At 40.4% G+C, this 15,912-nt stretch overlaps 1 protein-coding gene across 1 annotated transcript in view; it reads left to right on the top strand.

Moving 5' to 3' along the window:
* LOC113958927 (sorting nexin-2-like) overlaps window positions 1-12,432 on the top strand; it is a 212,841-nt gene extending 200,409 nt beyond the window's left edge. The window contains exons 11-15 of the mRNA XM_027667570.1: window positions 1,836-2,041; window positions 8,549-8,692; window positions 11,323-11,403; window positions 11,515-11,586; window positions 12,382-12,432. Of these exons, the coding sequence (XP_027523371.1) occupies window positions 1,836-2,041; window positions 8,549-8,692; window positions 11,323-11,403; window positions 11,515-11,586; window positions 12,382-12,432 (554 nt within the window). The remainder of the gene's footprint in view (window positions 1-1,835; window positions 2,042-8,548; window positions 8,693-11,322; window positions 11,404-11,514; window positions 11,587-12,381) is intronic.
* The last annotated feature ends 3,480 nt before the right edge of the window (window positions 12,433-15,912 follow it).

The raw sequence follows: 15,912 nt of genomic DNA, 5'->3' as shown, positions 1-15,912 counted from the left end.
TTGTTGTTAATGTATTTATAAAACCACTTTTATTTATCTTTTACAGCAGTGGCCAGATTAAGTTCTGAGCTTTCGCCTCTCTAATTTTCTTTCTATATGACCTAACAACATCCTTATACTCTTCCTGAGTTGCCTGCCCCTTTTTCCAAAGATCATACACCCTCTTTTTTCCCCTTAGTTCCTGCGAAAGCTCCCTGCTCAACCAGGCCATTCTTCCCCACGGGTTCGTCTTTTGACACATAGGGACAGTCTACTCCTGTGCCTTTAATATTTCTTCCTTAAAGTATGTCCAGCCTTCCTGGACTCCTTTGTTTTTAAGGACTGTTTCCCAAGGGACTCTCCAAACCAGTGTCCTGAATAGACCAAAGTCTGCCCTCCTGAAGTCCAAGGTAAAGGCTTTGTTGACCCCCTTCCTTACTTCACTGAGTATTGAAAACTATCATTTCATGGTCACTGTGCCCAAGATGGCCTTCAACCATCACATCTCCCACTAGCCCTTCTCTGTTCATAAACAGCAGGTCTAACAGGGTACCACCTCTAGTATGCTCACTTTACCAGCTGTGTCAGGAATGTGATTTGATGATATCAGAGGTCTTTTACAACCTAAATGATTCTGTGATTCTTATGAAGATAGGCTGAGCCTATTCAACCTCAAGAAGAGAGGACAGAGGGGACCTCATCAATGTCTATAAGTATTTGAAGGGAGGGTGTCAAGAAGATGGAACCAGACTCTTCTTGGTGGTGCCATGCATGGTGGACAAGAGGCAACAGGCAGAAACTGATGCACAGGAAGTTCCACTTGTATATGAGGAAGAACTTCTTACTATGTGACTGACCATGCACTGGAACAGATTACCCAGAGAGGTTGTGGAGTCTGCCTCACTGGAGATATTCAAGAACCATCTGGACACAATCTTGTACAATGTGCTCTAGGATGACCCTGCTTGAGCAGAAAGATTGGACCAGATGACCCACTGTGGTCCCTTCCAACTGTACCCATTCTGTGCTTCTGTGTCTTAAGTTGCTTTCTCATACCTCTACCAGGAATTATTCTCTGTAGAGGCAGATGTCTCTGATATCAGATGTCCTCAAGGTTAAAGAGTATTTTAAGACCTAATGAAAATGGGAATCTATCTGGTTACTGCTGATTTGACACCTGATCTTAGATTTCAAGTAATGTTTTTTTTATTTTTGAGTCGTATTTAAATTGTGATAGTTTTAAATATCGGAAGATTTTCTTTTACAAATATTTATGGTGTTCTGATGATTCTGCAAAAGCAGCACAGTTATAAACAAACCTATGCTTTTAATCCTTAACTAAGGTGGATTACAATGAGATTTTTTTCAAAGGTTCTTCAAAGGAGTTGACATTGTACACAACTTGACATGAGGTTTGATAACACAGTTGACTAAGTGTTTGTTAATGAATAATCTCAAAACTTCAACTTCATGGATGCCAGGCACAAAGTCTCATGCTTTTTTTTTTAAGGCATGTCAAAACATAATATATTACATTATCAAGTCTTGTTAACTTGTCAATGGAACAGTATAATGGAAGCAAATTCCACTATGGTGTTGATGTTCTAGGCATCACATAACAGGCTTGGCAAATCATTTACTCATGTTGGAGAGTTTTGGGTGCACTGTGTTCTCCTAAATGTCGTTCATTGTAATGTCCTTGAGTATTTTATCATGAGCTTTGGGAAATATAATTTATTTTTTTCAGTTCGTAAACTTACAGTTGCTGTAGGGCAGAGGTCTGTTTGGTTGATCTATCTTGAAGAGTAGCATAATAAATTAACTTCATTGTATTGGATGTCACTCCTGTATTTCAGAGCTTTCAGCCAACACAGCTGCCTTTGCTAAAAGTGCTGCCATGTTAGGTAATTCTGAGGACCACACTGCTCTATCTAGAGCTTTGTCTCAGCTTGCAGAGGTTGAGGAGAAGATAGATCAGTTGCATCAAGAACAAGCTTTTGCTGATTTTTATGTGTTCTCAGAACTGCTTGGCGACTACATTCGTCTTATTGCTGCAGTAAAAGTAAGTACTGCTAGGAAAAATGTATAATTTTTGTGTTTAGGGTCACACTTTGAAGTTTGCGTATTTAAGGTAAATGACCAAGTTGTATGGGGCTCTGAGCAACCTGATCTAGTGGAAGGTGTCCCTGCCTATGGCAGTGCAGTTGGAACTAGATGATCTTTTAGGTCCCTTCCAACCCAAACCATTCTATGATTCTATGAACATTTTTATACATTTGCACACTTCATTATGCAGTTAAGACTTTCTGAGTTTTTGCCTGAAATTCCAATCAAGTAAAATGAATGAATCCACAATCAATTATTCCCATGTTAAAAATTGTGACAAAAAATGGGCATGGATTAATAGGATCCAGACAAAATCTAAATGGTGAATATCTTCTATTAGATCAATATTATTTGTACAGAGTATTTAGGGACACCATACTAGTTAGCATGCTGAACATGTTTCTTTCAGGTAACTGATTTTTGCACTATGCTCATAAAATGTTTTCAAGGACATAATTTGGCTATATTAGATAACCAATAGTTTCAGTAAATAAGCAACAAATATTGCTTGTGGATTTACATCTCAGTAAAGAAAATACTGTATGATTAGGTTTTGACATGGGGAGGGGTTGTATTAGGTTTATGTGGCAAGGTTTTGGTAGCCGGAGGGCTTCAGGGGTGACCTCTGTGAGAAGAGACCAGGACCTGCCCTGTGCCAGACACAGCTGGTTCCAGACAGCTCCCCAATGGACAGCATTCAATATCGCATATCGATCTCCTGCTTACATTCCTGGATGTTGCATTGCCTGTTGATCTCCTCTTGTAACATGTCTGCTTGTCTGAGGAGTTCTTGCTGAACACACTTGCAGGTGCCTTCAGGTGCTAGGGGCACTTCCAGGTGCTGGAGCTCCATGCAATCTCAGCTCTGGACAGCTATTTCAGTCCTTGGGAGGTCTGTTTGGTTGGAGACACCAACATATGTAGGTTGCAGTGCTTCTGTTTGGGTTTCAGCCTAAGCCTTGGAGTTGTGGTAGGTGGACACCATTTTCTTTCATCAGGACACAGTCTCCTTGTAGTTTTCAGAAAAAAATCACAGAATGGCAGAATCAATTAGGTTGGAAGAGGCCTCTAAAATCGAGTCCAACCTTTGAACGAACACCACCATGTCAACGAGACCATGGCACTAAGTGCCACATCCAGTCTTTTCTTAAATACCTCCAGAGACGGTTTCCATTCCAATGTTTAACAACCCTTTCCATGAAGAAATTACTCCTGATGTCCAGCCTGAAATTCCCCTGGTGCAGCTTGAGGCTATGTCTTCCTGTCCTGTCCCCAGTTGCCTAGGAGAAGAGGCTGACCCACATATGGCTACAACCTCCTTTCAGGTAGTCATAGAGAGCGATAAGGTCACCCCAAGCCTCCTTTTCTCCAGGCTAAACAACCCCAGGCTCACCCAGCCACTCCTCATAGGACTTGTGCTCTAGACCCTTCACCAGCTTCATTGCCCTTCTCTGGACAAGCTCCAGCACCTCAGTGTCCTTCCTGAATTGAGGGGCTCAGAACTGAACACAGTACTCAAGGTGCAGCCTCACCAGTGCCGAGTACAGAGAGACAATCACTTCCCTGGTCTTGCTGGCCACACTATTCCTGATACAGACCAGGATGCCATTGGTTTTCTTGGCCACCTGGGCACACTGCTGGCTCATGTTTAGCCCTCTGTCAACCAGCACCCCCAGGTCTTTTTCCACTGGACCACTTTCCAACCACTCTGCTCCCAACCTGTAGCTCTGCATGGAGTTATTGTGGCCAAAGTGTAGGACCCGACACTTGATCTTGTTGAATCTCAAATGGTTCACTTATTTATAAAATGGTAATTATTTTGAAAGACCTCGTCCTTCTAATTCAAGTTCCCTGGAGATCTCAAGCTTCCAAGTAGGCTTGCACAGCCAGCAGCTAGCTGAGGTGACCGTCAGGGCTGAAGCCTAACCCTGCGTGTGAGCAGAGCAGGCAGCAGCAAGCACTGCCCTTGTTGCGCATTCTGTTGCACTGCCACTGTTGCTCTCAACTGACACCACTCCCTGTTTGCACTCCCTGATCACTGACACTCCCTAGGATCCAGTTATATGCAGCTTCCCACAGTTTGAACTGACCACAGGGACCGGCAGCACCTCCCCATTCTTTCTCAACCCAGTAGCTAGTAGACTGAGTTTTAACATCTAAGACTTTTTAACTGTGTGTTTTACTGCAGTGGTAGCAACAATAGCTCAGTTGGTTAGAGCATGGTGCTAATAATGCCAAGGTTGTGGGTTCAATTCCTGTACGGGCCATTCACTTAAAAGTTGGACTTGATGATCTTTGTGGGTCCCTTCCAATTCAGAATATTTTGTGTTTCTGAATGGTGAATAGTCTTAGAAAGCTAAACCTTTGTTTATGACTTCAAAACTACTTTAACACCTATATAATCCTTTAGAAATAAACTGTTGACTAAGTCTGGAACTAGGATTGGATCCATCCACACTCAGACTCCTCTCTGAGAAAGAGTTTAGAAAACAAGGGGGTTCTTTCTGCACCTCGCTACTCAATGGGAGGGTCTTCCTGATATACTTAGTTTGAAACTCCCATTTGGCCTGTGACAGACTCCCCCGGGAAACATCCCTCAGGAACCAGGGAGCAGAATAAAGCTGACAGATTGTTAAGGATGTCTTCCATAGAGTGCAAGAGCTAGAGATCCCTGGGCACAAGAAATTGGGCAAGGAAGACGAGACCAGCATGGCTGAGTTGGGATGTACTGGTCAAACAAAAGGGCAAGAAGCATATGCATAGACAATGGAAGCAAGGACAGGTTTACTGGGAAAGAGTATAGGGACAGAGTCTGGTTGTGTAGGGATGGGGTGAGGGAGGACAAGGCAAAGTTGGAGCTGAACTTGGCAAGTGATGTAAAGAATAAAAAGAATCATAGAATCATTAAGGTTGGAAAAGGCCTCCAAGATCATCGAGTCCAACCTTTGACCAAACACCACCATGCCAACTAAACCATAGCACTAAGTGCCATGTCCAGTCTTTTCTTAGACACTTCCAGGGATGGTGACTCCACCACCTCCTTGGACAGCCCATTCCAATGTTAAATTCTTCCTGATGTCCAATCTGAACCTTTCCTGACAATATTTGAGGCCATTTCCTCTTGTCCTGTTACTAGTTGCATGGGAGAAGAAGCTGACCTCCACCTTGCTACAACCTTCTTTCAGGTAGTTGTAGAGAGCAATAAGGTCTCCCCTGAGCCTCCTCCAGACTAAACAACCCCAGCTCCCTCAACCACTCCTCATATGACTTACTCTCCTGCTGACCACCCGATTTTTGATACAGGCCAGGATGCCATTGGCCTTGGCCACCTGGGCACACTGCTGGCTCATGTTCAGCTGGCTGTCATCCAGCACCCACTGGTCCTTTTCCACCTAACACCTTTCTAGTCACTCTTCTCCAAACCTGTAGAGCTAGCTGCATGGAACTGTTATGACCAAAGTGCAGGAATCAACACTTCACCTTATTGAACCTTATACCGTTGGCCTTGGCCTATTGATCCAACCTGTCTAGATCCCTCTGCAGAGCCTTTCTACCCTCCAGCAGATCAACACTCCTGCCCAACTTAGTGTCATCTGTGGACTTACTGAGGGTACACTTGATCCCCTCATCCAGATCATTGATAAAAATATTAAACAGGACTGGTCCCAGTACTGAGCTCTGGGGAACACCATTAGCAACCAAACCGGGAGGTGCTGTTGACTCTCTTGGGGGAAAAGAAGCCTTGCAGAAGGATCTAGATGGATGATCTAGATCTAGTGGTCAATCATTAATGAGATGAAATTTAAAAGAAGAAATGCTGGATTCTGCAACTGTGACAGAGTAACGCTGAGCACGAGTATAGATTGGAAGAGGAGTGGCTGGAGAGCAGCCCTGCAGAAAGGTGGCTGCTGATGCTGGTTGACAGCAGGGTCAACATGAGTCAGCAGTGTGCCCTGGCAGCCAAGAGGGCAAACTACTTCCTGTGGGGTGCATCAAACACAATATGACTTAGTCAGTCAATAAAGGTTATTATTCCACTGTATTCAGCAATCGTGGGGCCTTCAGTACTGTGTGCAGTTGTGAGCCCCACAATTTAAGAAGAATGTTAACATCATTGAATGCATCCAGAAGAGGGCATCAAAGCTTCTGAAAGGGCTAGAAGTAATCACAGAATCATTTAGGTTGGAAAAGACCTCTGATATCATCAAGTCCAACCTTTGACCAATCATCACCTTGTCAACTAGACCATAGCACTAAGTGCCATGTCCAGTCTTTTCTTGAATACCTCCAGGGATGGTGACTCCATCACCTCCCTGGGCAGTTCATTCCAATGTTTAACAACCCTTTCCATGAAGAAATTCTTCCTGAACCTCCCCTGACCCAGCTTGAGGCTATGTCCTATTGTCCTGTCATTAGTTGTCTGGACGAAGAGGCCTACCCCCCATCGTGCTACAATCTCCTTTCAGGTAGTTGTAGAGAGCTATAAGGTCATCCACGAACCTTCTTTTCTCCAGGCTAAACACCCCCAGCTCCCTCAGATGCTCCTCATAGGACTTACAGGAGCATCTACAGACTTCAGGTTTGTCTAGTTTGGAGAAATGGAGGCTGAGGGATGACCTCATTGCTCTTTACAGCTTACTGAGAAGGGGAATTGGAGAGGGAGGTGTTGATCTCTTCTTGGTATCCAGTGATTGGACATGTGGAAATGGTTCAAAGCTGCACCAGGGGAGGTTTAGACTGGACATTAGGAAGCATTTCTTTACCGAGAATGTGGTCAAACACTGGAACAGGCTTCCTAGAGAGGTGGATGATGCCCCAAGCCTATCAGTGGCATTTAAGAGGCGTTTGGACTGTGCCCTTAATAACATACTTTAACTTGGCCAGACCTGGATTGATCAGGCAGTTGGACTAGATGGTCATTGTAGGTTCCTTCCATCTGAACTCTTCTCATTTCTCATTATCCTGACACATATGCAAACTGCCCTATGGGCTGTTTTTTGCATTTTTTCCCTTTTTCTTCTGTCTTCCCTTCCCCCAGTCTGTGGGAAAGAATGCTTTGAAGTTTTACGCAACCTGCAATTATCTTCTCTTGATAGAGACTTCGTCTGTTTTGGCAAAAAACAGGCCAAGGAAAAGACAGAATGTTGCTGCTTCCCACATATTCATCTAAACTTAGGCCTTCCAGCTACAAAGGTCTCTTGAGCAAAGGAAAATCCTTAAAATAGTTCAACTCCTCATCCATTTCTTGCACTTGTCCCCTTGCCTCCTTACAATGGACTACTAGTTTTGTGGTATCTTCGGATCCTATATATACCTGTGAAGAAAGACTATGTGCAGGTACCCCCAGATACCAAACAGTAAAGGATTTAGGAAAATTTATTTCCAAAAGCTGAGAACACTAACATTATGGCACTGGCTGCACTGGGCATTTTAAGAAGTGCTGCTTTTTCCTCTCCAGACCTTTTTAATGGCTTGCCTGGCCCCACCTTGTGGGGCCTCCAAGGTTATCTGTAAGAATTTTATCTTTTCAGGGAGTTATCCTCTCTGTAAGGCAGGAGAAGAAAAAACACCAAACTATTTATGGGAAGATATTCTCAGACAGGGGAGAGGTAGAGCAGTCTGGAATGAAGGAGTGAAGTTGAACCTGAGAAGAAGCAAGGGAGGGGAGAGGTGTTTTAGTTTTTGTCTTTGTTTCTTTCTATTCTGTTTTTAATTGTCAATAAAATAATCTTCCCCAAGTTGAGTCAGTTTTACCTGTGATGGTAATTGGTAAGTGAACTCCCTGTCTTTATACTGACCCATGAGCTTTTTTTCATCTTATTTTCTCCTCCTGTCCTGTTGAGGAGAGGGAATTACAGTGCAGCTGTGAGTGGGAGCGGTAGCCAACCAAGTGTCAATCCATCACAGGGGTATCTTAGAATTTTATCCAGAAATATCTTTGAACTTGTCAAGCTGTTGGGAAAATATTTTTATATTTTAGATATATACACTCACATTATATATATATATATATCGTTGTAGTCTATATGTTAACATATATTTTATCAAATACTTACTATATAAAAAATGTATACTTTGATTCTACTACATCCATCCATTACTAACAAAAATGTACTGCCAGTTATGCATACAGTCAATGAAAAAGTTTACTAGAATCTGTATTTAGATAAGCATTTGTATATTATAGCATTTTACAGTGGTCACTTTGGTACTATTGTGATGGGACAAGGAATACAAAATGATTTGGAGCACCAAGGTGTCTGTCTAAAGAGGCTTCCTGAATGTCCACTGTTATTTTTAGATGGTATTTAGCTGTGCAAAGATGATGTCAAATTAAATCCAAGACACAGTAAAGTTTCTTTTGAGTATACTTGTTCCAGTTTTATCCAGAAATAAGTTTTTCTAATAGGAATTTAGACAGCTTTAACAATTGCAATTGTTTAATAAACACCCATACTTACAGGGTGTGTTTGATCATCGAATGAAATGCTGGCAGAAATGGCAAGATGCTCAGGTCACTTTACAAAAAAAACGTGAAGCTGAAGCAAAGCTCCAACTTACCAACAGACCTGATAAATTGCAGCAAGCTAAAGATGATATAAAAGAGGTAATGTTGTCAAGTATTAATATTATTCTGGAGGCCAGACTTCTTTTACTGATTCATTCAGTCTCCATTAATGCCCTATTTTATACAACTTTGGTTTATAAATCACATATTAGCTATTTTCCATATTTACTGACATTGTTAAATGTAATTTGTTTAAAATATGAGATGTGCATAATTGTTACCCATTCTGAGATATGTAAGGCAGTCAAATACTGTCTCTAGAGAGTCTGACAGATGGGAAGAGGGGAACATGAACAAGTTTAAAAATGCTTTAAACTGTTGCAGATGACTTGGGTAGTCAGAAGAACATCTCTTGGTTTCTAAAGCTAAAATCTAGCTAAAAAGACTAACGGAGAATTGTTCACATGTTTTGCTTAATGATCCTGCATATTTACCTATATATTTTATTTTTTTATATATATGCATATATTATAATTTCAGTAAAAATACAACATGTTGAAGTTTCATAGATTATGCACTTTTTCTAACATGCTTCACTAAGGAAATTGAAGAGGTAGGACAGCTTAATTATTTAACATTAATGCATTCTAGTTATGAATAATGTAGAACATCATTGCAGATTTCAATCTCTTATGCACTTTATTTTGTTTGGTTACCTTATTGGTCACGAACCAAAGCTGCTTTGTTCTTTCTGCACTTCAGTATATTTTTTACGTAGTGTTGAAGTTGCTCATTAACATGGCTTTCTTATTTTCTTTAAAAAGGCCTTTATTGACTGGGAAAAAAAAAGTCACTCTTTTGTGACCACATTCTTGCTGGTTAGCTCTCTTGATGTCATCCATCCACCATGCAACAAGTGAACTGGAACTCATTGGCAAAACTAATTCCTGAGTGTTTGGAGCAGTAGGAAATACTAAATGACCCTTTCTTATTCTTACTATAAAAAGAATAGTGATGTTGTTCTTGAAGGGTTTCTTTTTCCTAATTTCTTGTGTGTTTAGAGAAGGTTGTTAAGTAAACCCAGAATGTGAATATGCTGGCAGAAAATTATTACTTCCATTGAAATATATTCAGAGTTACTGAATTCTTTATTAGCAGTCCTTTTGACAGAGATATTAAAAACTGGAAGCCTATCCAGCTTGAGCTTCATCTGTGACTCAGTTCCTTTATGCAGATAAAAGGTAAAAAAGTAGTCCTCAAAACACCATATAAAACAAGGAGATGATTTTTCCTTGACAGACACTGTAAGATGACAAAGTCTCTGAAGTCTTGGGCACCTCTAAGATGCTGTAATATAAAGGCACAAGTTATTTCAAAGAAGTCCTAATCTCTCTTTTCTGGACTGAATTTTATATAGTTTTAGTTATTAGCTAACTCTGTAGGCTGTGCACATATTAATATTTCCCTGAAGCGCATCCTGTTATAACTTATTGCACAGCTCCGTAAATGTACATCTGAAAAGACAATAAGGGAACTTTGAGTAAATACAGACTAAATACATAAATATCTCAAGATATTTATTTGAATAGATGTTCATTGCATATCACAACAGTAAGATAACACTGCACCACAAACTGCTCTTGTGAATAAATAGCACCAGTAGATTGTTAGCAGGAATATACTATATTGGTGTATGTTGCTTCCTGGCTGCTTTTTTTCTGAGGAAGATAGCTGTTACCAGATCTATTAGCTCCCATAATTCAGTTAGTATATTGAGATTAACAGATACAATTGCATTTTTATAATTTCTGTTAGCATGCATATGTCTGAAGTGTCAGGATGATAGCTTTTTTCATAATATACTTACACAGACGGTTTAAATTTAGCAACATAATAGTTACATAAAAGCAGGTGCAAAGGAAGTCTAGTAATGATTGTGTAGCTGTATGTCTTTTGATATAAAATAAGGATAAACATGACCAAGTATTTTGTAGTATTGATATTAATGCCTTGTTCCCAGTATGGCAAAACCCTACAAACAACTTCACTTTCTCTGAATTTTACTTCTGTGCTCTTACCTGCATTTCTTTCTTTGTTTTTTTTTTTAATTCCTGCTGTCTCTTAAAACAGACCCCACTGAGCAAGAGAGCTTGTGCTTTGGCTTACTTAAATAACATACATTCTGACCAATAAACACACCCTTGTTAGCTTGTCATCTGCAGCAGAAATATGGCAAAGATAACCATTTACTTGACCATAGGCAGGGATGAAGATTTAATAAACTCTTATGTGAAAAGGAAAGACAACTATTTTTTGAGACTTTTTCACATTTGATTGAACAGGTAAGAAAGTTTAAAGGTTTAGGTTCATTTCATAGCAGTGCTTGTAAAGGGAGTAGCTAATAAAACTTTAGAGATCCTTTATCTTTGCTAAAGAATCTTTACATTTTTTGTTTCTTAATATAATAACAATGTTAAGATATTTTTATATTTGGTATGTAGATAATATTACCTTAGAGATATCATTGTTTTAACTGATCTGATGACATTCTTCTCTATAAATTGTTGTTTTGAAATTACTGCACTGAGACTTTTGCTTAAGTATGTCAAAAAACAAATAAATGATTTTCAATTCTTGAATGGCTATCCCTAATATACTAAAAAAAATTCATATACCGATAGACTGAACATTGAACACAGTCTTATCTCTGAATGTTTTTCCTTTGCCAGTGGGAGACAAAAGTTCAGCAAGGGGAAAAAGATTTTGAACAGATCTCGAAAACCATTCGTGAGGAAGTGCAAAGATTTGAGGCATGTATAATTTTGTCCAAATAAATTATAGTTTTGCTTTAGATAATATCAATGCTCCAAGCAAACTTGGTTAAGAGGTTAATCTACCATAATTATTTACTTTATTAACAGGGGGAACGATTGAAAGACTTTAAAACTGTTATTATCAAGTACTTAGAATCGTTAGTGCAAACACAACAGCAGGTAAGAAATTTTAACATTTTTGTACAAGTTAATATGTTCCATATTAGGTTAGTTACAAAAGGCAGGCTTTAAGTATAGCATTTTCTAAAACATGGATAACTAACTCTAGTCTGTAATCTATTGCAGGAGAATATAGTGATTGCTGTTTCCCAGCTATTACTGTTCTTACTTGCATAGCCCTGATTCAGGGAGCAAGAGAGAAGCTTTGTCAGGGAGATGGGAGGGGAGTGGAGGGTCTATTCAAGAACTACTTTACCTTGTAGACTGGAGTAAAATGCATTAAATATGTGCATAGGCTTACTGAAGAGACGAATACTGAAATGTTTATCTGCTTAAAAAAAAAAAAAAGAAGTACTGAATATTGTACAGCAGAAAAAGAGCTTTTGGTGACACAGAAGTAGACCTGGTTCCCAAATAAATGTCCTTTTTTTTTTTTTCAATCCGGGAACATAACCCTCCAGAGTTGATTAATAAAAATAAAATAATTAAAGAAAACCCAAACACCTTTAGAGGTAAGAATGGCAAACTCACTGTGCAAACAAATTCTGTATAGCTATATTCTGTGCTCAGTGTGTAAGAATAACTCTGTTTGCATGAGCAGATATGTGTGTTTATTACTTGTGTTTTTCTTGCATAATGTAATAATGTAAAAGGATAATTAATGAATGGACAATGGATAAGCATCTATGTTCTTACTTTGTCCAGTGGAGACAAGGTCATTACAAGAGGAGTATGTGTGGGTTTTTCCAACATTCAGTACTTAAAGTAAGGTAGTTTTTTTTTCCTTCTCTCAAGCTAATAAAATACTGGGAGGCATTCCTACCTGAAGCTAAATCCATCACCTAAAGGAAGACTATTCCAAATAGCAAGAGACTCTGGCTGTTTCTCCTGGATAAAAACTAAATTCCACACTGAAATCACTTCAAAATCATTCAAATAAACCACTATATATTTTATGAATTAACATTTGGTGGTTTTATATATCACAGCATTTTATTAACAAACTGCATGTCGTGACCCTCTTCGAAGTAGACTGTGGCATGATGTTCTGCAACACATTGATGAATTGAACACTACTGTATCTTAATACTTGCACCAAAAGCAGATATTTTTATTCTTTACAATACAATGTTCTGTAGTATGCTTACCTGATCTTTGAAACAAAATTAATTGCATTGAATAATGTTCACCTACACATTCCTATAGAAAATCATGTTTCTGTGATTATGATAATAAAGAAATGTATCTTGTGAAACATTAAACTTTTATTTTGTTTCTCTAGATATTTACTAGCATTCTTAAAAGTAGCATTTAAAACAGATTGAGATTATATCAGACAGTAATGGTTTGGGTTGGAAAGGATCTTTTAGAGATCACCTAGTGTCATGGTTTAACCCCAGCTGGTAACTAAGTGCCATGCAGCTTCTCACTCACTCACCCACCATCTGGATCAGGGAGAGAATCAGAAAAGTGAGAAAACTTATGAGTTGAGATAAAGACAGTATAATGGGTAAAGCAAAAGCCGCACATGCAAGCAATGCAAAACAAGGAATTCGTTCACTGCTTCCCATGGGTAGGCAGGTGTTCAGCCAGCTCCAGAAAAGCAGGGCTTCATCATGCGTAAAGGTTACTTGGGAAGACAAAATGCCATTGTTGCAATTCGAAATTTGGATATCAGCAGAAAAGGAGCTTATAGGATTATGTAGCAGGCAGTGGACAGCAGGAGCTGGGAGAAACTCCTTAATCTGGGGACCAGACAAGACCCATTGATATTCAAACATGTTGATTAGCCTGTCTCCTGCAGCAGGATATGGAAAGACTTTGTGATAATGCTCTCAGACCATGTTGAAACCCCTTTGTTCTCTTCCCCCCCATGTAATCCTGGTTATGGGAAATGTTAACCATTTTTTCCCCATATGTCATCCTTGTTACTGGAAATGCTAATCAGTTGTGGAATCCCCTAGCTGGCATAACCCGGCCTCCCCCCCCCGTTAGCATGTTCTGCTCCCAAGACCATTTCGCGTGTTCAATAAAGAATTCCAGTTTCTTCCCCCAAATCTGGGATCGTCTAGTTTTTGGACCTTTACACACCATAACTTCGAATGTCCCCCCGCCTCCTTCTTCCCCCCCCCAGTTTTATATGCAGAGCATGATGCCATATGGTATGGAATATCCCTTTGGTCAGTTGGAGTCAGCTGTCCTGGCTGTGTCTCCTCCCAACTTCTTGTGCACCCCCGGCCTACTTGATGACGGGGCAGTACAAGAAACTATTGTGAAGAAAATTAACTCTCTCCTAACCAAAACCAGCACACCTAGTCGAGCCCCTTGCAGTGCATCAGTTATCGTGCATTGAGCATGCCAGCATCACATAATATCATTTACTTGCAGATGGGCCTGGCCTCAGCAGTCTGAGACAGATTCTTTTGTATCTGATTCTTGGTCTTTGATTTGTTCTGTCTCTAGTGCTATCAGCGTAAGTTAATTTTAATCATTTCTGATAGTTTACTTGTGGAATGTAAAGAATGCACTACAGATTGTGTCACGTGACTTTCTATGACATGTGACATGGTAGAGGCCCTCACGATGGTGATAGCCAAACAAAGAGTATGGAAAAATAAGAACCCTATTTTGAGTGATATTTAATTGCCCCTCTTCTCAACACCCTGCTGTGGATATCTTGGCTAACTCAGCAGGTTCAAAAATTTAACTGTTTAACAAAGCGATGTTATTTGTGCTTAATAGTTGTTCACAAGTGGAATATATAGACAAAAAACCCAGTGACATTGTTTCTTCCTATTCAAAAGAAAAAGTACTCAAGAGATGCAAAAATATTAAGTAATCTCAAGGGACTAAACTGTATTTGATTATTTTCCCCCCCTCAATATTTCAGTTGGTGTATTTAGTGTATGTGGCAAGATTCTGGTAGCAGGCAGGAGGTCTGCAGGAGTGGCCCCTGTGGGAAGAGACATGGAGCTGCCCCTGTGCTGGACATGGCCAGTGCAAAATGGTTCTGAAACAGACCCACTACAGGCCAAAGATGAACCCATCAACACCGGTCTCCGTTAAGAAAAAAAGAATGGTCGTTGTCAAAGGTAACTCCCTTCTGAGGGGAACAGAGGGCCCCATATGCTGACTGGACCGAACCCATAGGGAAGTCTGATGCCTCCCTGGGTCTCAGGTTAGGGATGTTACTAGAAAACTCTCTAGTCTGGTATGGCCCTCTGCTTATTATCCACTATTGGTTCTTCATGTCAGCAGTGACGAAATAGCAGAGAAGTCCAAGGGCAATGAAAAGGGATTTCAGGGCCTTCAGACAATTGGTTGAAGGATCAGGAGCATGGGTTGTGTTTTCCTCGATCCTTCCAGTAGCAGGGAAAAATATTGAAAGGAACAGGCAGACCCAACAGATCAACATGTGGCTCCGAGGCTGATGTCATTTTGGGTTTTTTGATCATGGGATGCTCTATACTCCAAGACTACTGACACCTTTCTCAGAGGGGGAAGAGGAGTTTTGAGCAGGAGTTAGCAAGGCTGATTAATAGAGCTTTAAACTAGATTGGAAGGGGGAAAAGGACAAAAGCAGTCTGACCAGTGATAAGCAATGGGATGGTGTGCAAAAACTTGAGGAACTGAGTGCTAGTGAGATCCTTCAATCTTCTCCATGAGGTGTTGGCTACAATGAACCATACTTGAAATGTTTCTATACCAATGCACGCAGCATGAGGAACATGCAAGAGGAGCTCAAAGCTTGTGCCCAGTGCCAGAGATTTGACATCATTGGCATAAGTGAAAGCTGGTGGGATGAGACCTGTGACTGGCGTGCCCTGTTGGATGGTTACAAGCTCTTCAGGAGGGATAGGCAGGGCAGGCAAGGTGGGGTGTTGATGTTGTATGCAATGGAGGGGCTGGAATGTATGGAGCTTACAGTTGGCAATGGCACAGTTGAGAGCCTCTGAGTAAGGATTAAGGGTCAAACAACCAATGCAGATGTCATTGCGGGAGTCTACTACAGACCTCCTAGCCAGGATGATGACACAGATAAATTATTCTTCAAGGAACTAAGGGACATCTCTAAATCAGCCATCCTCATCCTTATGGGGGACTTTGACTTTCCAGATGATGATTGGGAGTATCACACAGCTGGTACAAACAGGTCCAGAAGACTCCTAAAACACCTGGATGTTAACTTCATGGTACTGGTACTAAATGAGCGAACTAGGAAAAGTGCCCTCCTTGATTTGTTGCTTGTAAACAGTGCCTCATGAGTGAAGATTGATGGCTGCCTTGGCCACAGTGACCATGAAGCAGTCAAGTTTAAAATCTCTT

The sequence above is a fragment of the Corapipo altera genome, unplaced genomic scaffold, assembly GCF_003945725.1.
Source record: "Corapipo altera isolate COAL_440 unplaced genomic scaffold, ASM394572v1 61242b, whole genome shotgun sequence".
In the NCBI taxonomy this organism is placed as follows: domain Eukaryota; kingdom Metazoa; phylum Chordata; class Aves; order Passeriformes; family Pipridae; genus Corapipo; species Corapipo altera.
Note: the sequence above shows the minus strand (reverse complement) of the source record. Positions and strands in the feature narration are given on the sequence as shown.